Consider the following 26,293-nt stretch of genomic DNA (forward strand, 5'->3'; position numbering starts at 1 on the left):
AAGAACCAACTTATCTCTGTGAATCACCAGGTAAGGTAAATGACAGGATAAAGCCGCCAGTTCCAAAACCCTGCATGGAGAGGTTATAGCCACCAAAAAGGCCACCTTCTGGGACAGCGTGAGCAGGGGAATCTCCCGAAGATTCTCAAAGGGAGGCTTCTGGAGGGCCAAAAGCAGGTCCCAAGGTGGCAACAGAGATCACACTGGAGGAACCAAATGTCAGACACACTGAAAAAAGGTAAGCACCAGGGAGTATATGGCTAAATGTCATTGGAAGAAGAACATTAAAGCCGACACCTGGCCCTTGATGGTACTCAAGGCCAATTTCTGTTCACCCCCCGTTGAAGGAAGGTCAAGATTTGAGCCACCAAGAAGGAGCGAGGATGAATCCCAAGAGACTCACACCACGCAATGTACGTCTTCCAGGAAGGATGGCAGATCTTCCTAGAAGTAGATTTCCTAGCTTTTAACAGTGTAGGAATCACAGACTTAGATAAAACTCTATCCTTCAGAACCTGGCGTTCAACAGCCAAGCCGCCAAAGCCAACGACTGTAAAGCAGGATGGAAGATCGGTCCTTGGGACAGCAGATCCTCCCCGAGAGGAAGCTTCCAAGGAAAGTCGGTGACCAGCTGCACAAGATCGGCGTACCAAGCCTGGCGAGGCCAGTCCGGAGCCACTAAGATGACCAGGAATCCATTCTGCCTCGATCCTGCGTAGAAGTCTTGGCAGAAGCTTGAGAGGAAAGAAGTCGTAAATCAGACGATAATGACCCCACGGGGCCACCAGCGCCTCTGGCGTCCACCAGAGGATCCCTTTGACCGAGCCACAAACCGCTGCACCTTTCTGTTGAGCTGAGACGCCAATAGACCCACCTTGGGGATGCCCCACCGGAGACACAACTGATAAAACACCTCTGGATAAAGGGACCACTCCCCTTGGTCCAACGCCTGCCGACTGAGGTAATCCGCCAGCCAGTTTTCTAACCCGGGAATGTGTACGGTGGAGAGGGCTGGAACAAACAGTTCTGCCCACCTTAGAATGCCAGCTACCTCCAGAGCTGTCAGGACACTTCTTGTGCCCCGTTAGTGATTGACATAAGCCATGCCTATGGCATTGTCCAATTGAATGCGCACTGGACAACCCGGAAGACGATAGGCCCAATGGTCCAGACACAGTCTGATCGCTCAGAGTTCTAAGACATTGATCGGTAGTCTGAACTCTATCAGTGTGAAGATCCCCTGAGCAGAATGCTTGCCAAGGACACCTCCCCAGCCTGACAAGCTGGCATCGGTGGTGACCACTGTCCAATACAAGGGGAGGAAAGATTTGCCAAGCCGAAGCGCCGGAGAATGAAGCCAACATATCAGGGACTCCGTTCCCCGACTCAGCCAAATGAGATTGGCCAGAGACTGCGGAGTCTTGTCCCATTTGGCAAGAATCTCTTTGCAGGGACCTCATATGGAACTGTGCAAACGGAACTGCCTCAAAGGTAGACACCATCAGGTCCAGCACCCACATGCAAGTCCAGGGGAATAACCATCTGCTGGACAGCATGAAACGAATTGCAGCCTGCAATTTCTGGAGTTTGTACAGAGGAAGAAGCATTCTAGCTAAGGCCGAGTCCAGAGTCAGGCCCAGATAGTCCAGCTTTGTGGACGGAAACAGAGTGGACTTCTGAAAATTCAGAATCCAGCCAAACTCCCGCAGAGTTAATATTGTGATCTCCAGGTTTTCCACCAGAGCAGTAGGAGACTCCACGCTCGCAGAATGAGATAGTCCAAGTAGCCCAGCACCACGATCCTCCGTTGACGTAACAAAGCTAGCACCTTTGTGAAGACCAGAGGGAACGGAGGCGAGACAAAAAGGTAATGCCACAAACTGATCATGTTCCTATCCCGAGGCAAAGCGGAGAAAGCACTGGTGACTGGCACTTATTGGAAGGTGACAGTAGGCATCCTTGATGTCTATAGAGGCAAGGAAATCCCCCTGATGCAGGTATGCCACCACGGTGCGAATGGACTCCATTCTGAACTTCTGCATCCGTACAAAGCAGTTCAGCGCCTTGAGGTCCAGGATTGGACGTACTTAGCCATCCTTTCTGGGAACTGTAATCAGGTTTGAGTAGAAACCCTGAAAACATTCCAAAGTCGGAACCGTGGCAATCACCCCTTGAAGCAACAGATCTTGTACTGCCCCAAACAGACCCTGTAAGTGGTCTGTGGACAGGCGCAAGTTGGAAGGAAAGAACCTTGCCGGGAGACAAGAGCAAAAATCAATCTTGTAGTCAGACCAAATGACTTTGCCGACCCATTTGTCTTGCACCAGGGAAGTCTACGGGTCTGGAAACCAGCGAAGACGTCCAGCCACCCCCGATACAGGTGAGGGCGCACCTTCACTGGTCTGGAGAAGCCCTCTCTCTATGTGCCAGACCAGGTTCGTTTGGATCCTCCAGAGGAGGCCCTGAAAGGCTTCGAGCCCTTGTCAGTTGACCCTGAGGGAGGAAGAAAACTTCTAATGAGCCGAGAAGGAAGGCCCACGTCTATGACAAGGTTCCTTGCCCTTAGTAGCCTGCGGAAGAAAGGTACTTTTCCCTCCTGTGAGACCTTTTATGATGTCATCCAGGGTAGCTCCAAACAGGCGATCTCCATCAAAGGGAAGATGAGTGAAGGCCTTTTTAGAAGCCTTGTCCGCAAACCAGCATTTGAGCCAAAAGACACGCCGAAGGACCACTGCTGAAACAGAAATCCGCGCCACTAGGGGAGCCGCATCCAAAGAGGCATCACAGATAAACTACAGCCCCTTGACCATCTGGTCCGCCAGATCAGCAAAGGCAGGGGGGAGCTGTTCTCCCTCCAGGTCACAGCGTAAAAGCTTAGCCCACTCGGTCAGAGTTTGCGACACCAGGGCAATGGTGAATACCGGCCTCAGTGCCGAACCAGCCAGAGTGTACATATTGCAGGCCACAGTCTCTGCCTTATTGTCAGCCAGATCCTTAAAGGCTTGGGACTCTTCAACCGAAATCATGGTTGCCTTGATCAATCTGGAAACCGGGGGTCCACCACCAGTGTAACAGTCCACTTCTTAATAAGGGACTCCTCATAGGAGTAACACCTAGTAAAGCGCTTAGGAACCCCAAGGGGACGCTTTGGTCGCCCCCACTCTTTAACGACAATTCTGTCAAAATAGGCGTGGAAACGAAACACCTTTACCGCTCTGGATGGCTTGTGAGTGCCAAAGGGAACCTGCGCCTTTGTCGCAACTGTGTCTTCCATCTTCAAGGTCTCACGCACAGATACAATCAGTGCTCCCCCACCGCCTTTTCAAGCGTGGACCTCCAGGACCGCCGTCAGTGCATCGATGGATGGTTGGGACGCAGAGGACCCCGCAGCCTCAGAGAGGGGATCAGGTGTTGAGATGTGCTCCAAAGACTCCATGAGTCACCAGGGGGACCCCACAAAAAGTGTATAAAGTTTTTAGATCACTATTCGCCTATAAAGGGTGTGGGTTTTGCCGCCGTCCCTAGAAGGTTTGTATGTGGGGGTGGTACCTCAAGCCAAGTTATATGGGACTTTTTAGGCAAGTAATTTCCAGAAAATATCAGTTCATAAAAATGATAAATATTTAATATCTTAAATTAAATATGATACAGGTAAGTACATAGTTGTGAGTATTGGGTGATAGACCCGAGTGAAATAGTGTCCAAAGTCAGAAAGTTATGTGACATGTGTGAAATTGGTGACAATTTAGGATAATCTCTATAGGTCAGAGACTTTTTCCTGCGTTTGTCCCTACGCGTTTTGGCTTCCTCTTGAGCCTTTTTCAAGGGTGGTTGTCACCAATTCTGTAATATTTATACAGGTGAGTTAGTTCACAATTTTAATTACCACTGATATTAATCAATGTGGTAAAAATAATAAGTATACGTACATATATATTTTTCGTTCCATTGTATGATTAGGGTATGCATCCTTTGTGAACAGCGAGAGCCTGAGCTGCCTCCTGCAAGATATGTTATAAGGTTATGGTGTTGCATTTATAGTAATGTTCTCATGTTGTTTTCATGTGTCAATATTTGACTTACAAATTGGTTGTGAGTATAGTTAAGTGTTTAATGGGATTCCTTCCGGTTTTATCATAAACGCGTCCAATTGGATCTGATAATAGATTGTGAAGTATATCTGTGAGAATTTCTAGATCAGTAGGGAGAGGAGGGAACTACTGACATTAGATTACTGGAGTAGGCATGCGATATTAGAAACCTTAACATTTCACTAAACCTAAAAAAGGTCTCACCTCATAACATAATAGTGAGTGAACTGATAGGGCAGGATGAGAATAGCAACAACAGGTGTACTGCATGACAACCAAGAATTGGTCCAGTTGCTTTTTCCTGGAATGTCGCACCTAATTTTGAAAGTAAGCCAAGTGCTTTACAAAATAAATAACTGTGCATAAAGGCAATAATTGGGTGCACTATAATATAGATGCACAGGTGCGCTTTAGTGCAAAAGTCTCATGTTAGATTGTGGTGTCTTATAAAGAACTGTGGAAGCTGTGCCCCAAAAAAACAAGCAGAGAGAAAAAGACTAGTCACTAGTACCGCCTGTAGGCTCCTTGTAGTTGATTTTTTTTTCTCATTGCTGCTTTCTCATGCGTTGTTCTGTACTGTGTCTATGTATAGAGCAAGCCATCTTGGTAGAGGCAGAGCTTCCACATATCAGAGCTGCCACCTGATGTCTGGTAGGTTAATGAATAAGAAGCAGGAGAGGTGGAGGAAACCCAGACCCACTCAGTAAATTATGCAGAATCAGGGAGATCCTTGCACTACAGTTCTGAAGTACACCTTCCTCTCCAGCAAGAACAGTCAGCAGCACAGCAGTGGCGTCACTAAAAACTCCTGAGACTAGCAAAGACAACACTGCCCTAGATGATCGCACAATATAGATAAGCAGGAAGTGCTCTGCTGTTTTTCCAAAAGACACTCAAGGCAATGGGAACATTTTTTAGGGTACTGTTCAGACACAATTAAAATGTTTGCATGCTCCCTATAAAAAAAAAAAAGCTTTACTTTACTTTTTCGCTTCAGGTTCACTTTAAAGAAGAAGTAAACCCTCCTCTGCAACTTGTACCTATAGGTAAGCCTATATTAAGGCTTACCTATAGGTACTGTAAATATCTCCTAAACATGCACCGTTTTGGAGATATTTACTTTGCATGCAGCCAGTGACATCACTGACGCATGCGCTCTGAAGGAACAGCCGCTTGTGCCGTTCATTCAGAGCCCCGTGCCGTTACCGTCGGCTCCCGCGCGCATGCGCGGGAGTGACGTCATCGCGGCTCCAGCCAATCAGATGGCCGGATGCCTCAAACCCGGAAGAAGGGCGGCAGAACATGTCGCCCATGAGATAGGTAAGCGGTCGGCACTGTGGGGCTTCGTTCTTAGGTAAGTATTTTATAATGAGCTAGTATGCGATGCATACTAGCTCATTATGTGTTTTTCTTTCAGGTGTTCGTTTTGTTAAAAAAAAAAAAATTTGAAGAACCTCTAAGTAGAAATACATAACAGGCCACACTTAGAAAAATGAAAGCTGATTTTTATTATTTTAACAGCCATCCATTTGACATAAACATGCATACGTAATTCTGATACGCACACATCACATTATTTTATGTTAGTCTTCAAAGAATTAAACATACAACATACATCCTTACAAAAATGAGTCAAAATGCAACCTAAAAAGTTTCCTGTTTCTAAATCAGAAAGAAAAAAACATTGTGCTGGGTACCATTTTTTTGTACAACAGTTAATTTAAACACCTCTGTTCATTTTTTTTCTTGGCTGCATGTGAGAAAACAAAAAGCCGAAACAATAATAAAAAAATTTTCATTTTTTTTTTCTTTAAACAGTAGAAATCGGCAGTTTCGCCATGCAGTTTAAGCAATATTAAATATTAGTTTAATTTTTTTCTGGCAGAGGAAAAAAAAATAAGTTTAAAAATATTAAGTTCAAGTCACAGAATCTTCCCCCAACACAGAGGAAAAACTTAACGCAACGCAGAAATAGCTGCCAATGAAACGGCCATTTTGAAAATGTTTAAACTGCCTCCCAGGGTTTTTTTTTTTTCCTCATTGATTTTGGCACAAAAATGAAGATGGAGCTTATGTAAGAACAAGAACAAGGATTAAAAAGGAGGGTAAAAGGGTAAAGAAAAGGCAGATGACAGGCAGCAGCAGTGGAGGGGAGGGCAGGGGAGGGGGGAGGTCTGGGCAAAAATGGTCATCGCAACCACTAAAAACTGGAACGTCTTAGTCATTGCGGAATACTGTCTTATGTCCACAGCAGGATTTGTGCACGGCTTCACCACCGTTATTGCAGCATCGCCTTGATTTGCTTCGAGGTAGATTCGTCATTCAAATGTTTCGTTGTGTACCTGGAGAACAATATCAGAGACAAGATTTTAAACTAAGAACACAGGTTAACTAACAGTCAAAAGTTGAAAGGGAATTTTTATTGTTTTTAAGTAATTATACAAAAGCTAGACTTTGGACAAACAGGTAAATATAGTTTCCCACTGGATGTGCAGCCCCGGTTCACACTTGTGCGTGTGCGGGGTTCGCATGTAATGTCGGAGCGCAATGCTCCTTCATTACATGCGATCGGCTGTGCGGTGCGAGTTTAGCCATACAGTTTGTATGGCTAAATTCGCACTGTATCCGCACCAAACACGCACAGGGACCCTTTTTTCTAGCCGCATCAGGATCGGATCGCACATCGGTTCACACTTGTGCGATCCGATCCTGTGCGAACTGCATGATCGCACTGCGATATGCGATCAAACTGGGGGTGTCGTTAAGATTACATTGACACCCCCAGCGTATCGCATATGGCAGTGTGAACTGCCGGGTGTGCGTGTGCGATGCGGGAACAGGCTGCGAATTTGCAGCCTTCCCGCACTCGCATAAGTGTGAATCGGCACTCAATGTACATTGCCAGGATTTTAACAAACTTTGTTGCAGACTCCCACCTTTTGTTTTTCTGAAGAAATTCCTGTGTGTTTGTCTGTCTCCATGTGATAAGTGAATCTAACGGGAGTGGATTCATAAATACCAATCAGCTGCTGCACCTGCATGGCTCTAGTAGAGAAAAGTGCAGGGTCTGCATCCTTTTAGATGTGATTTCCTACTGGGAGTATCTCACCAGAAATGCCATGTTTGTTGCAGGGGATGCCCAAAAACTGACTTTGTGCAGACTTCTGGGAAAATCAGTGAGCCAATTACACAAGCAGGAAATTACATTCTTGGGGGGGGGGGGGGGGGCATTCTGTACACCATCTGTGTACAGAAAACGTCCAGGTAGCCATATTGCATTGCATTTACAGAAAAATACAGTGGTGCAGATTAAAAAGGAAAGGGAATTCTTAATAACATTTAATTACAATATGACTTGTGTCAATTGTAAATGCTGTCTTTTTTTTATTTGGTAGTTCCCCCTCCCCCACACACAAAAGTGGAATTACACTTTAAAAATGTAGGCAGCCAGGTCTCTGAGGTCAAGCAAATGTAGGCAGCAAGAGGTCAAGCAACTGGACAACTTTAGACGACCTCTTAAATGGGACACTAGCATAGAGGGCCAACTGAAAAGACCTCCAAAGTTTTCTAGTTGCTGACCTCCTGCTCATGACATACTATGCAAACCAATATGGCCTTGGCTGCCTTGGACTGCTGAGCCTACCTTTCCCTAAGTGCTGCCAATATACAGATCCAGGTATTTATACTAGTGATCGACCGATATTGTTTTTTTACCGCTGATACCGGTAACGATATTTTGGTCATCGGATATCGGTATCGGCCGATATCTGCCGATATTGTCGGACATTAAAAACATTTTTTTTAATGTCTACAGGTACTGTGGTGGAGGGATCTGGGGGTCTAAAAGACCCCAAACCCCTCCTCTGCACTTAAAGCGGCGCCAAATTCAAAGTCCCCTCCCGCTCCTTGGAATGACGACCGAGCGGCTTCTCAGCCGCATCGGTTGTCATTACAAGGCAGCCGACCGTCGGCTATGGACACCGGGTACCGGGGGGATGCCTCTAGCTGCAGGCATCACCCAGATACAAGCACTTTCCCGAAATATCGGCAATATCGGTAAATCAAAAGGCCGATTCCGATATATCGGGCAAAGTGCATATCGGCCCTCGATATATCGGCTTTGCCGATAATCGGGCGATCCCTAATTTATACCACCTGTGTTTTTCTCACACAGGACCCCAAGAACTCTGTTTATACAGACCATCACCTTAAGAACTCAACAGAGGAAAAAGGGTGTTTACATGCTGTAGTGGGAGATGCATAAGAGGAGGCTCAAAGAAAAATGGATGGACAGGTTACTTGTTTGTGTCTGCTGATTAAAAGAGGTTCAACAACAATCTTTCAATAATAATTTACATAAAACAGAACATATTTTAGGCTTTTTACTTGTAAAACTCTTCCCTGTGCAGACATCAAAAGCCTTGGGAATACTGTAGAGCAATGGTCTCCAAACTGAGGCTGGGGAGCCAGATGCAACCCTTTGCTTGCTTTTATCCAGCCCTTGGGGCACCGTTTCTCCCACTGACACCAACAATGTGGCACTATTACTCCCAATGATACAAATAATGGAGCACTATTCCTCCCCATAGTACCAAATGTGTTGATGTTTACTCCCACTGATGACAGGAAAATTTCCTCGACCGCTGGCCACAGTCTGACCCCCCCTAAGGTTTTGAGGACAAAAAACTGGCCCTTTATTTAGAAAGTTTGAAGACCCCTGATGTAAAGTGTGACTCGAAGACAGTTATGAGTCTGCTACAGCTGCTGACATCATATTTAGGATGGCAGTGCCCAGTTTGAAGGCTTTTGGATGAATAAAAAAGACACAAGAGAATTTTACAGATAACTTGCATAAAATGTTAAATAAACGCATAATCTTAAGGGAAGACTCTTGTTGAAATGAATAGTTTGGCAAAAAAGTCTCTTTAACAGCAGGTGGCTCTGAGAATGCTAAAATTCACCATGGGGGAAGGCGATCTGAAGGTATTTCTGTTTTTCTTTACCAATCAATGCAGGATTTAAACCTACATTACTAAAATGTGTACACTTTATTACAGACTGCCTTTAAAATGGAATTGTTCTTTAAAGCAGCAATGGTGTATTTTCCTGTATCCGGTACATTCACAGAGCCTGTGATAAGGTACCACTTATAAACACACTACGCTGCTTAGCGGTGGAATCATGCCTCATTACTTCCCAGCTCATTTACACACCAGATGCTTCACATCAATGGCCGAGGGGGTCTTGGGAAAAAGACAATGGGAAGGCTCAGGTGACTCCCACAAACACCAGGCGATGAGCAGTCACGGTGGGGGCACTCTTACGATTTACACATGAACATATATTATCGTGATCTGCTCTTTGCAGACACTGGTGCATGAAGAGAGGCCAGTCGGCAGTTCCAGGTTACTGACATCCAGGCATGGAACAAAGGGATTGGGAGTTCTCAGAGCAGACATATTTCATAACCAGTGCAGCGTACTGTACCTGAGAGCATTGAGAAGACCTTCTACACTGTTGGGGGGCTGTTCCTTGAGAACCTTGATACAGCCTTTCATCTGGAACACAAGGCAAAAAACATTAACCTTTTTACGACGTGCACATTATAGGTTTTTATGATAAATCGGTTCATATCACAATAACTTATGGTAAGGTAGAGGTCCTGTGGTCAATACCAACCAACAAGGCTATCTGCATGGCATTTGTAGGCTTGGTTGGATTTATCTGAGGGTTATACACAGAGGCATTGGGACACTACATCCTGACCTGTTCTGAGCAGGAAAGGTTGGCGAGGACAGGATCTTATTTATAAACTTACAGAAAAAAACAAATATTTGGAAGCTGAAACACTGCATTTCAAAATGGTCAGCAGATCCTGAAATATAGAAAGTAGATGTTTTCAAAAGCCTGACCTCATGCTAATGACAAGCTGTTTCTCTACTTTTCCGTATGTGTAAGGCCCATCCGCTTAGGTCCGTTCATTTTTCAGGCGGATCTGATAAGATGGTCCATGTCCATTTACATGCGCCTACCTCCTATCTGGTCCACTAAACAAATGGAAGAGGATCCGTTTTCTTCAATGAAGGCGAAGTGGAGGAAAGCTGCCCACAGACTAGAGTGGGCTCAGGAACCTGTCATCAGCCTGCTCTGCTCAGCAGGGGATCAGCAGAAAGATCCTCTGCTGATCAAAGCAGATCCACCTCCTGTGAAAGGGGCCTAAAGCCTAGTACACACGGGCCGAATGTCGGCCGTGTGTATGGCAGGCGGTCCGACAGGAGCCAGCCGTTTGATTGGGAAAAAGGTCTGCCGATCTGCTCCCGAGCAGCGCTCTCAGCCAATAGCTGAGAACACTGACAGGAGTGTTCTAGTGGGGGATGTCTCCCTGTAAGGGGAGATCGCTGTACTATTATCGGATTGTTAGTACAATGGCTCGGATCTGAGCTCTGGGTTGAGCAAACAAAAAAAAACCAAAAAACAAACTAGTGGTGTGTACCAGGCTAATTGTATGAAAAAATTATGCCTATAGTTTACATTCCTCCAAATTATGGGGCTTATTTGATATGGAGATGTACACTCGGGAGTTAGTTGGTAGGGTGTCATCAGTAAGAGGTCAGCAACTGGACAACTTTAGATGACCTCTTAAATGGGACACTAGCATAGAGGGCCAACAGAAAAGACCTCCAAAGTTTTCTAGTTGCTGACCTCCTGCTCATGACATACTCTGCCAACTAGCTGAGTCCAATGAGGAAAAAAACATTCAAGAGGAACTGGGACTTTGATATGAGTTTATACAAAATAGTGAGTAGACAAAAATGTTTGGAGAGCTCACTGGCTCATGTTAGCCTGCTAACAACAGACAAGGATACCCCAGCTGGTTACCAGTAAAAAAAAAAAAAAATGCTCTATTGGAAGGAATGCCAGACCAAAGGATAAAGAAGTCCAGATGAATTAATTACTTTTTTATATTAAAAAATAAATAAATAAAATCCCAACATACTTCAGAGGTCAGAAAAAAAGTATTTTGTAACCTAAAAGACATTTTGACAGTTTTTTTTAGTATAAACTATTAATTTGGACTTTTAACCTTCTGTCTGGCACTCCTTCCATTAGTTCATGTTTTTTTCTGGTAACTAGCTACTGTGTGTAATGGGAAGGGAGGGAGGAGGGGGGCTGTGGGGGTGCACTCAGGCGCTGAGCAATGCATCCTTGGAAAAAGTGAAGAATGTCAGATGCCCCCCATACCCAGAAGTACCGGGTACTCTGAGGGCTCCAACAGACAGAGTGCAAGGGGGTCAAAAGAGCTAAAGCCGGCCATACATACAGTAGATCAAAACTTAGCAAAGACAGGCAGAGATGAGATCCATATATGGGCAGGCTGGCTGCACTGAAGTTGATCCATTGATCGACTTCAGTACAACCAGCCTAAAGTATTTTTGCCATTCGATTACTGCTAGTGGCTATAGCAGTAATCGTGTTGTGCCGTCTGGGAAGGCTCCCAGTTCTAGCTCCACTGGCAGAACACAATAGCTCTGCAGGAGGCATTCCCCTATCAACACTGACAGTGTTGATGGGGGAATTGCAGGAAATAAAACTGAAACATCTATGGCATGCCTAAGTAAAAGCTGGAGTGTCCGATTACTGTGCCCTGAACAGGTTCTTTTAAAGAATACACAAGCTCAAGAATGAGTCATCATAGCTGGTTCATTCAACAAATTGTTAAAGGGAGCAGCAGTAAATTTGAGGAAATGCTGCTTTCAGACCTTAGCTGTAAATTAGATATTTGATGCATCCAAAATTTTGACAAGATAAGGAAAAGAAAGGATTTAACTGGTCAGGCAGCAGATGGGCATAGGAGTGATAAAAAGCAAGGTGTGATTTGACTTTTGATCAGGCAGCTGAACGCAATCATCAAAAACTGCTGCCCCAGTTCGCACAACAGGAAACTTATGTCCAGCTCAGCGTTTCCTAAAAGGCCTTTTAGCAGTTGTCACTGTGCGGCCACCGCAAGCCTGAAGTCTAAAAAATTGCACTCTGTTTAGACATTAAAGCTGCTTAGTCTGTCATTTTATATCAAGTCTCTTAATGCTTGAAAAAGTCTTTTAAACTTTCCTGCTGACTGAGTGTTTGGCTAATGGAAGCGACGGACAGGACGGCTGGTGCTAATGCACTTCCCGAGGAGGGAGAAGGCTCGCTAATGTTTAATATTCTACAAGAACAAACTTACATCGATCTTTGATGTTTTGGCGAAGGCTCCCACAGGATGAACGTGGTCGTAGAGGATGATCACCCCCACCATCACTCTCAGGCAGAAGGATACTGTCTCTTCGTTTGTAAACCGACTCCTGTACTCCCTGCAATCAGAATGTTAAAAAATGCATAGTTGTCTTTTAGAAATTAAACATAATCCAATAGAAAGTTAATTTTGCCACTGGAGGGAATACAGTAAAGGCAAACTGCTGCCTGATATAGAATGCAAAGCTCTGCAGCAGCCTCCCAAACCTTCCTGTCGAGGTCATTTTAAAAGACAAACCTTTGGCTGAAGCCTGCCTGTCCCCTCCAGCCTCCTATAAGCCTGAGAAGATAGTCATCATAGTTATGGGTTAATAACGTGGAAATGGGGCTTAGCTGTGAGCTACGACATGCCTTGAAAAGCAACGTCTGTCTAGCTGCCTGCACTTCAATACTCACAGCAGTTTGCAATCCTTTTTCCCACTGACATAAGTCTCTTTAATGCAATCTAAGGCAGGTCATAGACGGTGTGAATTTCTTTCCTGCAACCAGGATTCCCCCATCATCACAGACAGTGCTGACAAGGGAATCCCTCCTGCCGAGCAATTGTCTGCTCCAGGCAGTGGGGCAGGTGGGGCGGGAAAAAAAAAAATGATTATTGCTAGCGAATAACAACCACTAGTGATAATCGCCAGTGAATCCGGCAGGCTGGTTGTACCCAAGTTGATCGATCAGCTTGGTTCAGTCACAGCCTGCCCACACACAGTTTGAATCCGACTGAGATTTGAACCGTCTATGGCCAGCCTAGGAAGCACTGCAACATTGTTGGCTTCACAGTCTTTTTTGAGTTTGGTCTGAATTTTTTAAAACATTTTCCAATATTCTATTTTTCTACCTGGTCACTGCTTCTAAATAAGGCCCCAATATAAAAAGGGTTCATTCACACCACACAATACTGTAACATGCAGTAACATACATAATGTGTATTGCAAAGTTTCAGAGCCATTCACTGTCAGTGGCACTTCAACAAACCTCCATAACACCCCTCAACTAAGCACAACACATGGTGTCCTGGGTGCTGGAAACAAAAATGCAGACTGTGCTTCATTTTTTTCCAATGCAATGGCGTGTTTTAGCCCTTTTTTAAACAGAATGCTTAACACGACGCAACTCAATGCACATAAACGTGTGCATTGAAGTGCATTTTGTTGTATGAATGGGCTCTTCATGATTTTCAGCAGCAGCGTTGCCTTGTTCTCGGACAAAGACCAGGTGGTTGCAGTGTCGACCCTGACCCGGGATGGACAGAGAGCTTCTGCAAAACCAGGGTGAATATAGTTTAGATTTATTTACACCTGCTGTGCCCATTATGAGGAGTTCCCACTATCCCTGCTGTATTTGTGTTTTTTTTTAACATTATGGAGAACACCCAAAACTCCCAGGTAGGAATTAAGCAACACCTATCTGCCAAAAAATATAAATTAATTGTTAGTTCCTCCATGTGTATTGGGGTCATCTGCTTCTACCCACAGACATAAATAAAGATCATAGGATGGACTGGGTGAAATCTCATGTCTTCACATGGGCACTGTGATGGAAGTAAAAACTGTTGCAAAGCACATAGACAAGTTTCTGAGTATTCAGATCCATTCAAGAGGTTGCAAAAAAAGGAAAAACTTTTGCAAGCCCATTGAGAAGTACATACACTATATTGTCAAAAGTATTGGGACACCTGCCTTTACACGCACATGAACTTTAATGGCATCCCAGTCTTAGTCTGTAGGGTTCAATATTGAGTTGGTCCACCCTTTGCAGCTATAACAGCTTCAACTCTTCTGGGAAGGCTGTCCACAAGGTTCAGGAGTGTGTCTATGGGAATAACTGACCATTCGTCCAAAAACACATTTGTGAGGTCAGGTACTAATGTTGGACGAGAAGGCCTGGCTCGCAGTCTCCGCCCGAATTCATCCCAAAGGTGTTCTCTCGGGTTGAGGTCAGGACCCGTTCCTCCACCCCAAACTTAATCATCCATGTCTTTATGGACCTTGCTTTGTACACTGGTGTGCAGTCATGTTGGAACAGGAAGGGGCCATCCCCAAACTGTTGCCACAGAGCTGGGAGCATGAAATTGTCCAAAATGTCTCAGCATGCTGACACCTTAAGAGCCCAGCCCCTGAAAAATAACCCCACACCATAATCCCCCCTCTACCAAATTATTTGGACCAGTGCACAAAGCAAGGCCCATAAAAATATGGATGAGTGTGTTTTCAGGTGGAGGAACTTGACTGGCCTGCACAGAGTCCTGACCACAACCCAAAAAACCCCTTTGGGATGAATTAGAGTGGAGACTGCGAGCCAGGAATCTAGCCCAATATCAGTGCCTGACCTCACGAATGCGATTCTGGAAGAATGGTCAAACATTCCCATAGACACACTCCTAAGCCTTGTGGACAGCTTTCCCAGAAGGGTTGAAACTGTTACAGCTGCAAAGGGTGGGCCAAATCAATATTGAACCCTAAGTTCATGTGCGTGTAAAGGCAGGCGCCCCAATCATTTTGACAATATAGTGTAGTTTAGCAATAAGGAAAGGAAATCCTGAAATTGTGAACAACTAAAACCAAAGCATGCGCTGCAAGCTAGACTTGATGATAAAATGTTAAATAAAATTAGCAGAGTACTTACGGAGTTTCCAGCATTACTCGGCATACGCTGGCCATGGTACTTAAACAATCAGTGGTATTCTCTATAGGTAAATTCTTGTTCTGTAAAAGACACAGAGGTAAAGAACATTTTAGAAGCATCAAACACTCTGTTTATATACAGTGAATCTGAACCGTATTCACAGCGCTTTAATTTTTCCACATTTTATGTTACAGCCTTATTCCAAAAAGGATTACATTCGTTATTTTTCTCAACACTCTACAAACAATGCCCCATAAAGACAAAGTGACAGACGTTTGTTTAAAATCTTTGTAAATTTATTAAAAATAAAAAATGAAAACAATCCCACCTACATAAGTATTCACAGCGTTTGCCATGACACTCAAAATTAAGCTCAGGTGCATCCTGATTCCTCTGATCCTCTTTGAGATGTTTCTACAACTTGGAGTCCCCCTGTGTTAATCTCAGTTGATTGGACATGATTTGGAAAGGCACACACCTGTCTACATAAGGTCCCACAGTTAACAAGGCTTTTCAGAGCTAAAATCAAGCCATGAAGCCCAAGGAATTGTCTGTAGACCTCCAAAAAAGGATTTTATCGAGGCCCAGATCTGGAAAAGGGTACAGAAAAATGTCTGCAGCATTGAAGGTCCCAATGAGCACAATGGCCCCCATCTCCCTTAAATGGGAGAAGTTTGGAACCACCTGGACTCTTGCTAGAGTGGGCCGCTCTGCCAAACGAAGTGTTTGGGATAGAAGGGCCTTTGTCAGGGAGATGACCAAGAACCCGGTGGTCACTCTGACAGAGCTCCAGCATTTCTTTATGGAGAGAGGAGAACCTTCCAGAAGAACAACCATCTTTGCAGCACTACACCAATCAGGCCTATGTGATAGAGTGGCCAGATGGAAGCCACTCCTCAGTAAAAGGCACATGGCAACCTGCCTGGAGTTTTCCTAAAGGCACCTGAAGGACTCTTAGACCATGAAAAACAAAACTCTCTGGTCTGATAAAACAAAGATTGAACTTTTTGGCCTGAATGGCAAGTGCCATGTTTGGAGGAAACCAGGCACCGCTCATCACCTGCCCAATACCATCCCTACAGTGAAGCATGGCGTTGGCAGCATCATGCTGTGGGGATGTTTTTCAGTGGCAGGAACTGGGAGACTAGTCAGGTTTGAGGGAAAGATGAATGCAGCAATGTGCAGAGACATCCTTGACAAAAACCTGCTCCAGAGCCCTCTGGAACTCAGACTGGGGTCAAGGTTCATCTTCTAACAGGACAACGACCCTAAGCACACAGCCACGTTAACAAAGGAGTAGCTACAGGAAAACTCTGTGAATGTCCTTGAGTGTCCCAGCCAGAGCCCACACTTGAACCTGATTGAATATCTCTGGAGAGATCTGAAAATGGCTGTGCACTGACACTCCCCATCCAACCTGATGGAGCTTGAGAGGCCTGCAAAGAATGGGAGAAACTGCCCAAAAATAGGTGTGCCAAGCTTGTATTATCATACTCAGAAAGATTTGAGGCTGTAATTGGTGCCAAAGGTGCTTCAACAAAGTATTGGGCAAAGGCTGTGAATACTTATGTACATGGGATTTTTTATTTTTTTATTTTTAAAAAATTTGCAAAGATTTCAAAACAAACCTATTTCACATGGTCATTATGGGGTATTGTTTGTAGAATTTTGAGGAAATCAATGAATTTAATCTATTTTGGAATAAAGCTGTAACATAACAAAATAACATAACAAAATGTGGAAAAAGTGAAGCACTGAATACTTTCCGGATTCGCGGTATAGCACTTTACAGTGTACACTTATGCACATCAGTCCCTGCACCAGAGGAACTGACAGTCTGAGCTGGACACAGGCAAAACATTGAAAACTTGGATGTAATCCCATATTCAGGTTTAAATATTTACTTTTTAAGACTGATAAAATTGGCAAATGGACCATGTTTATACACTGTGCAGTCACTGACAGAATCGGCTGGTTCTTGGTATAACTTAAAGCAGTAGTAAACTCAGTTTTTCGATTTATACCTACAGGTATGTGCCGCAATCATGGCTCCCGATCGCGGGAGTGATGTCATTGCAGCCCGGCCATTCAAACGGCTAGAGCACACGAACCCGGAAGGAAGACCGGGTGAAGATGGAATCGCTGTCAGCGGTGACAGAAGGCTGCTGGAGGGATCCCTTTTACAGGTAAATCTTTCATCTTATGCTAGTATGCTGTGCACACGAGCACATTATACCCATAATTTGCAGGGGGGGGGGGGGGGGGTTTCTTGGTGAGACTTTACTAGTGCTCTAAGGTGGGGAAAAAAAAAAAACATGGCCATTCAACTTCTCCACCCATGATTCAATGGTAATGGGTACCTGGCAAAGTCATCACAGATGCAGCAAGCAGAGCTGAATTTGACCAAAGATCAACCAAGGTCTAGAAGTACCTTAAGCAGAACCAATCAGGGTTTTCATTGTATAATTAGCACTTAATACAATGTTAATATTACACATTAGGATTAACCCAAGGATTGTGTGTTGCAAAACCAGATGCCCAGATCCCTTCAGTATAGTGCCATCTTCCAGGTTCTGGGATGTAGCCCTGCTTCAGAGAACTAAGCATGTCTGTTCCCACCCCTCAGTTACTGCCATCTTGCTATACTATCAGAAGCCAAGAACAAGGGCAAGTGACAGCAGCTGATATCAAAGGGAGCAGAGCTGCACCAGGAGAGTGAAGATAATTACTTCCAGACCAAAGTTGGAATGATACTGCTGTCAAACCATTTCCTTATGGGGTTTGGGGAACAGAAAAGGGCCTTCTCCAAATTATTGCCAAAAGGTTTGGGAGTACACAATGGTCTAAAATGGCATGCTAATGTTTTGTCAATGGAGAGTGTATAGATATGTGCTTGCTTGTATGCACCTGATTTCGGAATGAGATGTCCAACAAGCTCACATAGGTGTGATAGTCAGGTGTTCACAGACACCACACACCTCCAGGTGGAGGCACATATTCTCAGCTCTCATCTGGAGCATTTCTGGGAGTCTCAGTGCTAAAACATGCAAATTGCGCCTAACTACTCCCTATAAGGAAGCCAGCACTTCAGCTTTCCCACGCCCATATCTCACTGCTGGTTGATAAATTTTACGGCAAATCCTTATAACAAAGCTAGAGCTTATGTGGTGAGCAAGCAAAATATTAGGTCTATGGAAAAGCAGGGACTTTGTTTAAGAAAGTATTGGAATATGAGATCAGACGTTTAAATGGTGAATTGTGGAGCATTCGAAATGCAAAACAAATATGCTATATGGCCAAAGGATTGAGTTCAAGTGTTTCCAGTGAAGGACAAGGACAAGCAGAGAGGAGCAACACATGAGAATAGAAGGTGCAAAAAAAAAAAAAAGTCCTGCAGGATCATCCACATAAATACACAGTAGGAAGTTTTGTTATTGGAAGACCAGACATTAGAAGGATAGATAGTCAACATGAGAAATTCTGTGGGTATGGACTGGAACTTTGGTGGACTTCCTGAATAAAGAAGAGGTATACTTGGTAAAGGATGTGCAAGAAAAAGCTGTTAGACGTAAGCTCACCATACACCTTACACATGGAGTAAACAATCAACTTTAGATTTATTAAAATTGTAATACGAGGACCTTCTTAAACCATCCAGCCCTTGCACTACATAGTTGCTGGAATACCTAAAGGAGATTGTAACATGTATGGTGAGCTTGAAAGATGTTCCAGATGTGAGAAAAGAGCACCAAGGCAGCAATTTTGTGTGATAGGTTTAAAGAAAGCACAGAGATACCAGGGAATAAAGAGGAAAAGATAATCAGATGAAGTTTGTCCAGATTAACTTTAAGGTACCTCTCGGACATCCATGAACAGATGGTAGAACAGTTGGAGATAAAAGAACCACTCTGTTAATAAAAACAAGACATGAGCCTGTGACTGCCATTTGTTGCATATCATACTAATGTTTGTGTACAATAGATAGTGGTTGAGACAGGGGCCCTATGACAGGATCACAATGCAGTTTTGTTACTGATCTCAGGAACTGACACACCTTACTCCATCTTACCTCTGATACAAACTTTGTTGTGGCATCGCTTAATGTTTTCAGCATGGGCGTCGCCTCTGCGTAGAATAATGACATTCTATTGGCCAGTTCATTATTTACTTCGTTTTCTCCTTCTGCCTTTAAAGACATTTTATATTAGCATTAACAGTTTTGAGCTACAGTATTTTAAATGTTGCTTTAATGGCAGTATTGGTTGGCTTAGCAGTCACTTTCACACATTTTTAAAAATCTATACATTTTTTTTGCTGTTACTTAATTAACCACTTAAGCCCCGGAAGATTTTACCCCCTTCCTGACCAGGGGGTATTTTGCGATTCGGCACTGCGTGATTTTAACGGACAATTGCGCGGTCGTGCAACGCTGTACCTAAACGAATTTGATGTCCTTTTTTCCCCACAAACAGAGCTTTCTTTTGGTGGTATTTGATTACCTGTGCGATTTTTTGATCATGCGCTATAAACAAAAAAAGAGCGTAAATTTTGCAAAAATAACAATATTTTTCACATTTTTTTATATGAAATTCCCCAAAAAAAATGTAAAAATCTAAATTTTTTAACATTTTCGGCCAATTTGTTTTATGCTACATATGTTTGGTAAAAAAAACCCGCAAAAAGCGTATTTTGATTGGTTCGCGCAAAAGTTATCGCGTTTACTAACAAAGGGAAAGATTTTTGTCATTTTTGTTGTTTTTTTTTAACGAGTAATGGCGGCGATCTGCGATTTTTTTTGCGACATTGGGGCGGACAGATCGGACCCTTGACTAACATTTTTGACACTTTTGGGGTTACCAGTGCTATACATATGCACTGTTACTGTAAAATTATACTGGCAGTGAAGGGGTTAACTTTTTTTGAGAGGGAGGGGCTGTGTGTGTGTCCCTAGGGGCGTGATTCTAACTGTGATTGGCTGTGGCTTGGGCTGTAGGAACAACGATCAACGGTCCTACATAGTAGAACCGTTTGATCATTGTTTCTACACAGGGGAGAATGACAGGCGACTTGTTTACACTAGCCGCCTGACTTTCTCCCTCTGCACGGGCGATCGCAGAGTGACCGGACATCGGGTCCGCCGGTCACACGCGCGGTGGGTTCCGTGACCACGCGGGAGCGCGCCTCCGGGGGCGCACGCTCGCTCCCTAGACCCTCACAGGCTAGCGACGTAGATCTACGTCACTTTGCTTGTGAGGGGCTGACTGCCGACGTAAATAGTCGTGCGGCAGTCGGCAAGTGGTTAAAGCAATGTTTGCTATGTTAAAAAAAAAAAAAGGATAACAAACAAAGCCTGCAAAGTATTGCCAATGAAATCCACTGACTTTCAAAGATAATCTTGCCTACAATAATTTATTCATCCGACACTTCTGGTAGTGTTGGATGCTTGTGTCCCTATGATGAACTTGGTGGTTCATTATGCAGGCCTGCATGTCAACACAAGACTCAGGAAGTGATATAATGGCCGACAGAAAGAACCACAAAACACAACAGGGGACATGCTATCTGACACACCCAGAAGAATGCAAGATGGTAGAGTCTTCAATAAATATAAGAGTTCAACAGCTCACGTGCTGGGATATGTTAGTATTCATGTTTTTTTTGCAGGCACGGATTGTGTTCACTTTTTTTTTTTAAACAATTAGTGCCTGCAAAAAAAGCACAAGCAGTGTTTGCGATTACCAACTAAGGACCAGAAGTTTTTACCCCCTTAATGACCAGGCCATTGTTATGATACTGCGCTGCGATACTGACAATTGTGCGGTAGTGCCACGCTGTACCCAAATAAATTGATGTCCTTTTTCCCCCACAAATAGAGCTTTATTTTGGTGGTATTTGATCATCTCTGCGGTTTTTAGTTTTTGCACTAAAAACACAAAAGCGACAATTCCTCGGGGAAAAAAATGGACTTACCGTAAAATCCATTTCTCTGATGTTCATTGACGGACACGGCTCCTGATCTTCTAAACCATGGGATTATACTGCCCCCTACAGGAGTAGGACACTGGGCAGAAAAAAAGTCTGGCTACGCCTAGGGGCAGTCCCAGGGGGTATACTCCCTCTCTCTGCTATAGGTACTAAGTTTTGTTACAAGCAGTGTCAGAAGAATTACAACTCCACAGAGGGGTGGGTGCTGTGTCCGTCAGTGAATATCAGAGAAGTGGATTTTACAGTAAGTCAAAAATCAAATTTTCTCTTTCATTCATTGATGGACACAGCTCCTGATCTTCCTAACCATTGGGACATCCCAAAGCAGTGTTATACATGAGGGGTGGAAACAGCGTAAAATAAATTCCCAAGGCTAACTATAGTCAACCAGGTAAACAGGAGCTCATCTGAAAAAGACAATACACACTCAAAGAGGACCAGGTCCTCTAAACAGCAGCCTGAAAACCCTTGCCCAGACGACCAGGTGGCCACCTTGCAAACCTGCAAAATTCCCTTCTGCCTCGATCCTGCGTAGAAGTCTTTCAGACGATACTGACCCCACGGGGCCACCAGCGCATCTGTGGCATCCGCCAGAGGATCCCGTGACCGAGCCACAGCTGTGGTATTGTCTGATTGAATGCGCACTGGAAATCCCTGAAGATGATCTGTCTAATGTTCCAGGTACAGTCTGATCGCTCGGAGTACCAAGACATTGATCGGTAGTCTGGACTCTTCCAGCGTCCAGACCCCCTGAGCGGAAATTTTGCAGAGGACGCCTCCCCAGCCGGACAGGCTGGCATCCGTGGTGACCACTATCCAATACAAGGGGAGGAAGTATTTGCCCAGCCGAAGAACGAAGCCACCATATCAGGGACTCTTAATCCCCGCCTCATCCGGACCCGATTGTCCAGAGACTGTGGATTCTTGTCCCATTTGGCCAGAATCTCCCTTTGCAGAGACCTCGTATGGAACTGTGCAAATGGAACTGCCTTGAAGGTAGACACCGTCAGGGTACGTATTGTGATCTCCAGGTTTTCCACCAGAGCAGTAGGAGACTCGGCTCGCAGAATGAGATCGTTCAAGTAGCCAAGCACCACGATCCTACGTTGACGTAACAAAGCTAGCACCGATTCTAACACCTTTGTGAAGACCCAAGGAGCAGAGAGGTGAGACCAAAGGGTAACGCCACAAACTGATAATGTTGGTGACTGGCACTTATTGGAAGGTGAAGGTAGCCATCCTTAATCTCGATAGAAGCAAGGAAATCCCTCTGATGCAGGGATGCCACCATGGTGCGAATGGACTCCATTCTGAAGTTCTGCACCCGCACAAAGCAGTTCAGTGCCTTAAAGGTCCAGAATTAAAATGCACCTTGCCTTCCTTCCTGGGGACTATAAACCGGTTTGAGCAAAACCCCTGAAAATGTTCCAAAGTCGGAACCCGGATCATTACCCTTTAAAGTAAAAGGTCTTGCACCGCCCCAAAAAGAGCCCGTGAGCAGACCAGGGACAGTCGCACCTTGGAAGGAAGAACCTTACCGGAGGGTAAGAATGAAGCTCGATCTTGTAGCCGGACCGCATGACCTCGTGGACCCACCTGACTTGTATCAGGGGAATCCACAGGTCCGGGAACAAGCGAAAACGTCCCCCACCTCAGATACGGGTGAGGGCACACCTTCATGCTGAAGGGACTTTGTCCGTGGGTCTGGAGAAGCCCGCCCTTGACTTGCCAGACCAAGTTCGCTTGGATCTTCCAGGGGAGGCCTCGAAGCGCTCCGATCCCTTGTCAGTCGACCCTGAGGTACTTAAAAAAATTCTTATGAGCCAAGAAGGAGGGCTCACGTCTAAAACGAGGGTCCTTGCCCTTAGTAGCCTGCAGAACAAAGGTACTCTACCCCCCTGTGAGACCTTTAATTATGTCTTTCAGGGTAGCACCAAACAGGCAATCTCCTTGAAATGGAAGGTCAAGGCCTTTCTAGGAGTCTGGTCTGTAGACCAGCATTTGAGACAAAAGACACCCCGAAAGACCATTGTCGAAGCAGATAGCCGAGCCACTAGGAGAGCCGCATTCCAAACAGATCACAGATACACTGCAGCCCCTGGACCAGCTGGTCCGCCAGCTCAGCAAAGGCAGGGGGGAGCTACTCCCCCTCCAGGTCACAACACAAAAGCCTAGCCCATTCGTTCAGAGTCGGCGACACCAGGGCAATAGTGAATATCGGCCTCAGTGCCAAACCAGCCAGGGTATACATATTGCAGGCAACAGCCTCCGCCTTCCTGTCAGCTGGGTCCTTAAAGGTCAGGGACTCTTCAACCGGAATCATGGTTGCCCTGCTTAATCTGGAAAACGGAGGGTCCACTTCTTAAGAAGGGACTCCTCATAGGGTTATCGCCTAGCAAAATCGCTTAGGGACCCCATGGGGATGCTTTGGTAATCCCCACTATTAATTCTGTCAAAATAGGAGGGGAAAGGGAACACCTTTACTGCTCCAGATAGCTTGCGAATGCCAAAAGGGAACCTGCACCTCCGCCGCAGCTTCAGCTGCGTCCTCCATCTTTAAGGTCTCAAGCACAGCTACAATCAGTGCGTCCACCAGCACCTTTTCGTACTCAGTAGCAGAAGTGGAGGAATCCTCCTCACGATTTGAGGATTCAGGGCGCATGGTCGCAAACCCAGCAGACCTACGTCTGCAGCGGCTGAATCAGATTCGGGATCTGATGAGACAGAGGAGGCAGGGGGTGGCTGGGGGTGCTTTTTGCCAGCCCATCGCCCAAAAAGCCACCTCCACCCGGGACACCAAGGACTCCAGGACCACCATCAATGCATCGATGGATGGAGCCTCAGAGAGGGGATCAGGTGGGGAGATGTGCTCCAAAGACTCCATGAGCCACCAGGGGGACCCCACAAAAAAGTGTAAAACACTGCTAAGGGACAACCCCCACTGCTCTGGAAGCCCACCGGTTGCATCTGCACTGCACGAACGGTGAACGGAAATGAAAAGATCCAGGAGTCAGCACCAGGGGTGAGGAGGGGCTCGCACCGCCGAAATCGCTGACCACAGGGCTCCACTGTCATGGCCGCCACTATTTTCAATGGCAAACCACCGGAGAATGGCCGCCGGACTACACAAACATGATCACCCTGCATGAACGAGGCTCCCAGGGACCCAGGACAAGATTCAGCACCTAAATTGTCATGCAGTATTCAAAAGTTCACCGCCATTTCAATTCAACAAATTTTCCAATAGTACACTCAAAAATGAAGGAGACGCAAATGGTCTCAAAGATCATGTGTCGTTCCCCGGTGGTCTAGTCACACTATTGGAAAATTTGTTGAATTGAAATGGCGGTGAACTTTTGAATACTGCATGACAATTTAGGTGCTGAATCTTGTCAATTTTGGGGATACTTCCCATTTGGGAGTTATTAAGGGGACTCCATTTTCCCTTCCTGTCTTTGTTACATTGAGGTACCTAATGAATCAACTGCACATTTATTCATAATCAGCTTGGCTGTCACCCTCTCTATGGGTCAACTCTAGGAGTCTGAAGGTCTCGGTTCCCCTCCCCCTCTGTGCTTGCTCTGGTGGCGTCACCTCTATTGCCTCCACCCTCGGCATAAGAAAGGGCTCAGGTTATCTTAAGAAATGTTCACTCTCGAGAAATGTCTATGAAAACTCCTGAAGAAGCCATTATGAAGATGGCGAAACATGTAGAGTTGATATTTTCGAGTGCATTTTCTTGATTTTATCATTTTATATTGATGTATTGTCTTGTCCTCACTTTTGATGTATAATAAAATGTACAATTTTTGAGAATTCAGATTTTTCTCCATCATTTAGCACCGTTAAAGTCCCACTTGCCCCCCTCCATTGTAGTTACTCAATTAAAGGGATGTGGTGCTTTTTACTTCATCTCTAGCAATATCTCTTCAAAATTGGCAAAGGTGTAAAGGGGGAGCCCTGGCAGGAGCCCCCACCAGGTACCTCCCCCTCCCCCCACAGGAGATCGCGTGGTCGCCAGCGGCGCAAACCCCCCCCCCCCAGGAACCAGACGGAAACCGCTTCAGACAGAACCTCCTCTCCATCGAAATGGGGGGGCTGTTGGCCAGGAGGAAGGCTGCGACTCGGGCCTATGGGGCAAGGTCGAGGCCGACCTAGCGCAGGGCTGAGGTTTGTGTGTGCTCGCTGGCCAGACTGGGGTGACCACTGGATCTAGATTATCCAGCCCATCGCCCAGTCTAGAAGTTGATTGTAGATTTTACAGGAAAAATTCCAGGAGAAAAAAATTCTCTCTAAAAAGAAAAAAATGCCCAGACCAGAGATCCCAGCAAGGAACTAGGTCCTTACTCCTGACTAGGTAGAAAAAAACCAACCTAGTCAGGAGTAAGGACCTAGTATTGAGTACCTATAGCAGAAAGAGGGAGTATATCCCCTGGGACTACCCATAGGCGTAGCCAGACTTTTTTTCTGCCTAGTGTCCTACTCCTGTAGGGGGCAGTATAACTCAATGGTTAAGAAAATCAGGAGCTGTGTCCGTCAATGAAAGAAAGAGAAAACAATATTTTTTAACTTTGTGCTAAAAAAAAATTCCCAAAATTTTTTTAAAAAAATCAAATTTTTTCATCAATTTAGGCCAATATGTATTCTGCAACATATTTTTGGCAACAAAAAAAATCCCAATAAGCGTATATTGATTGGTTTTCACAAAAGTTATCGCGTCTACAAACCAGGGGATAGATTTATGTCATTTTTATTTTACTAGTAAGACGGTGATCAGCGATTTTTAGTTGGACAGATCGGACACCTGAAATTTTTGACACTTTTGAGGGGACCAGTGACATTACTATAGTAATCGGTGCTAAAAATATGCGCTGTTACTGTACTAATGACACTGCCAGGGAAGCGGTTAACACCAGGGGCGATCAAAGGGTTAAGTGTGCTCCTAGGGAGTGCTTTCTAACTGTATGGGGCATCGACTCACTGGATGAACACAGAGACCTGTGTTCCTAAATAGGAGCAGCACAGAATCCCTGTGTTCATCTCTGACACAGCAGCGGTCTCCATGGGGAGCGATAGCAGGTGGCTGGCGGACATCCTGTCCACTGGACCCGCTAATTGGCTCCCCCTCTGGCAAATTGGCGCGTGTGCGATCTATTACACAAAGCAAGTACAGGTATGTCGTTTCGTGTAATAAAGCCGACCTGATGCAGATTACATACTAAAATTGCACAGAGCAGGCAAGTACTGTATAACATGTTTGTTTCTTTTTTTTAAAGCGGCTCTTCACTCACAGGAGAGACTTCCCT

General features: G+C 45.1%; 1 protein-coding gene across 7 annotated transcripts in view; it reads right to left on the reverse strand.

Annotated features, from left to right (window-relative positions):
• Nucleotides 1-5,575: 5,575 nt before the first annotated feature.
• CYRIB (CYFIP related Rac1 interactor B) overlaps nt 5,576-26,293 on the reverse strand; it is a 292,903-nt gene continuing 272,185 nt past the window's right edge. For all 7 annotated transcript variants that reach the window (XM_082257777.1, XM_082257778.1, XM_082257779.1 and 4 more), the window contains 5 exons: nt 19,072-19,188; nt 15,003-15,082; nt 12,316-12,442; nt 9,579-9,649; nt 5,576-6,433 (listed from right to left, as the gene is read on the reverse strand). In XM_082257777.1, coding sequence (XP_082113903.1) covers nt 6,370-6,433; nt 9,579-9,649; nt 12,316-12,442; nt 15,003-15,082; nt 19,072-19,188 — 459 coding nt within the window. In that variant the 3' untranslated portion in view covers nt 5,576-6,369. The remainder of the gene's footprint in view (nt 6,434-9,578; nt 9,650-12,315; nt 12,443-15,002; nt 15,083-19,071; nt 19,189-26,293) is intronic.

This window comes from Pelophylax lessonae, assembly GCF_965119305.1.
Source record: "Pelophylax lessonae genome assembly, chromosome: 5".
Classification (NCBI taxonomy): Eukaryota; Metazoa; Chordata; class Amphibia; order Anura; family Ranidae; genus Pelophylax; species Pelophylax lessonae.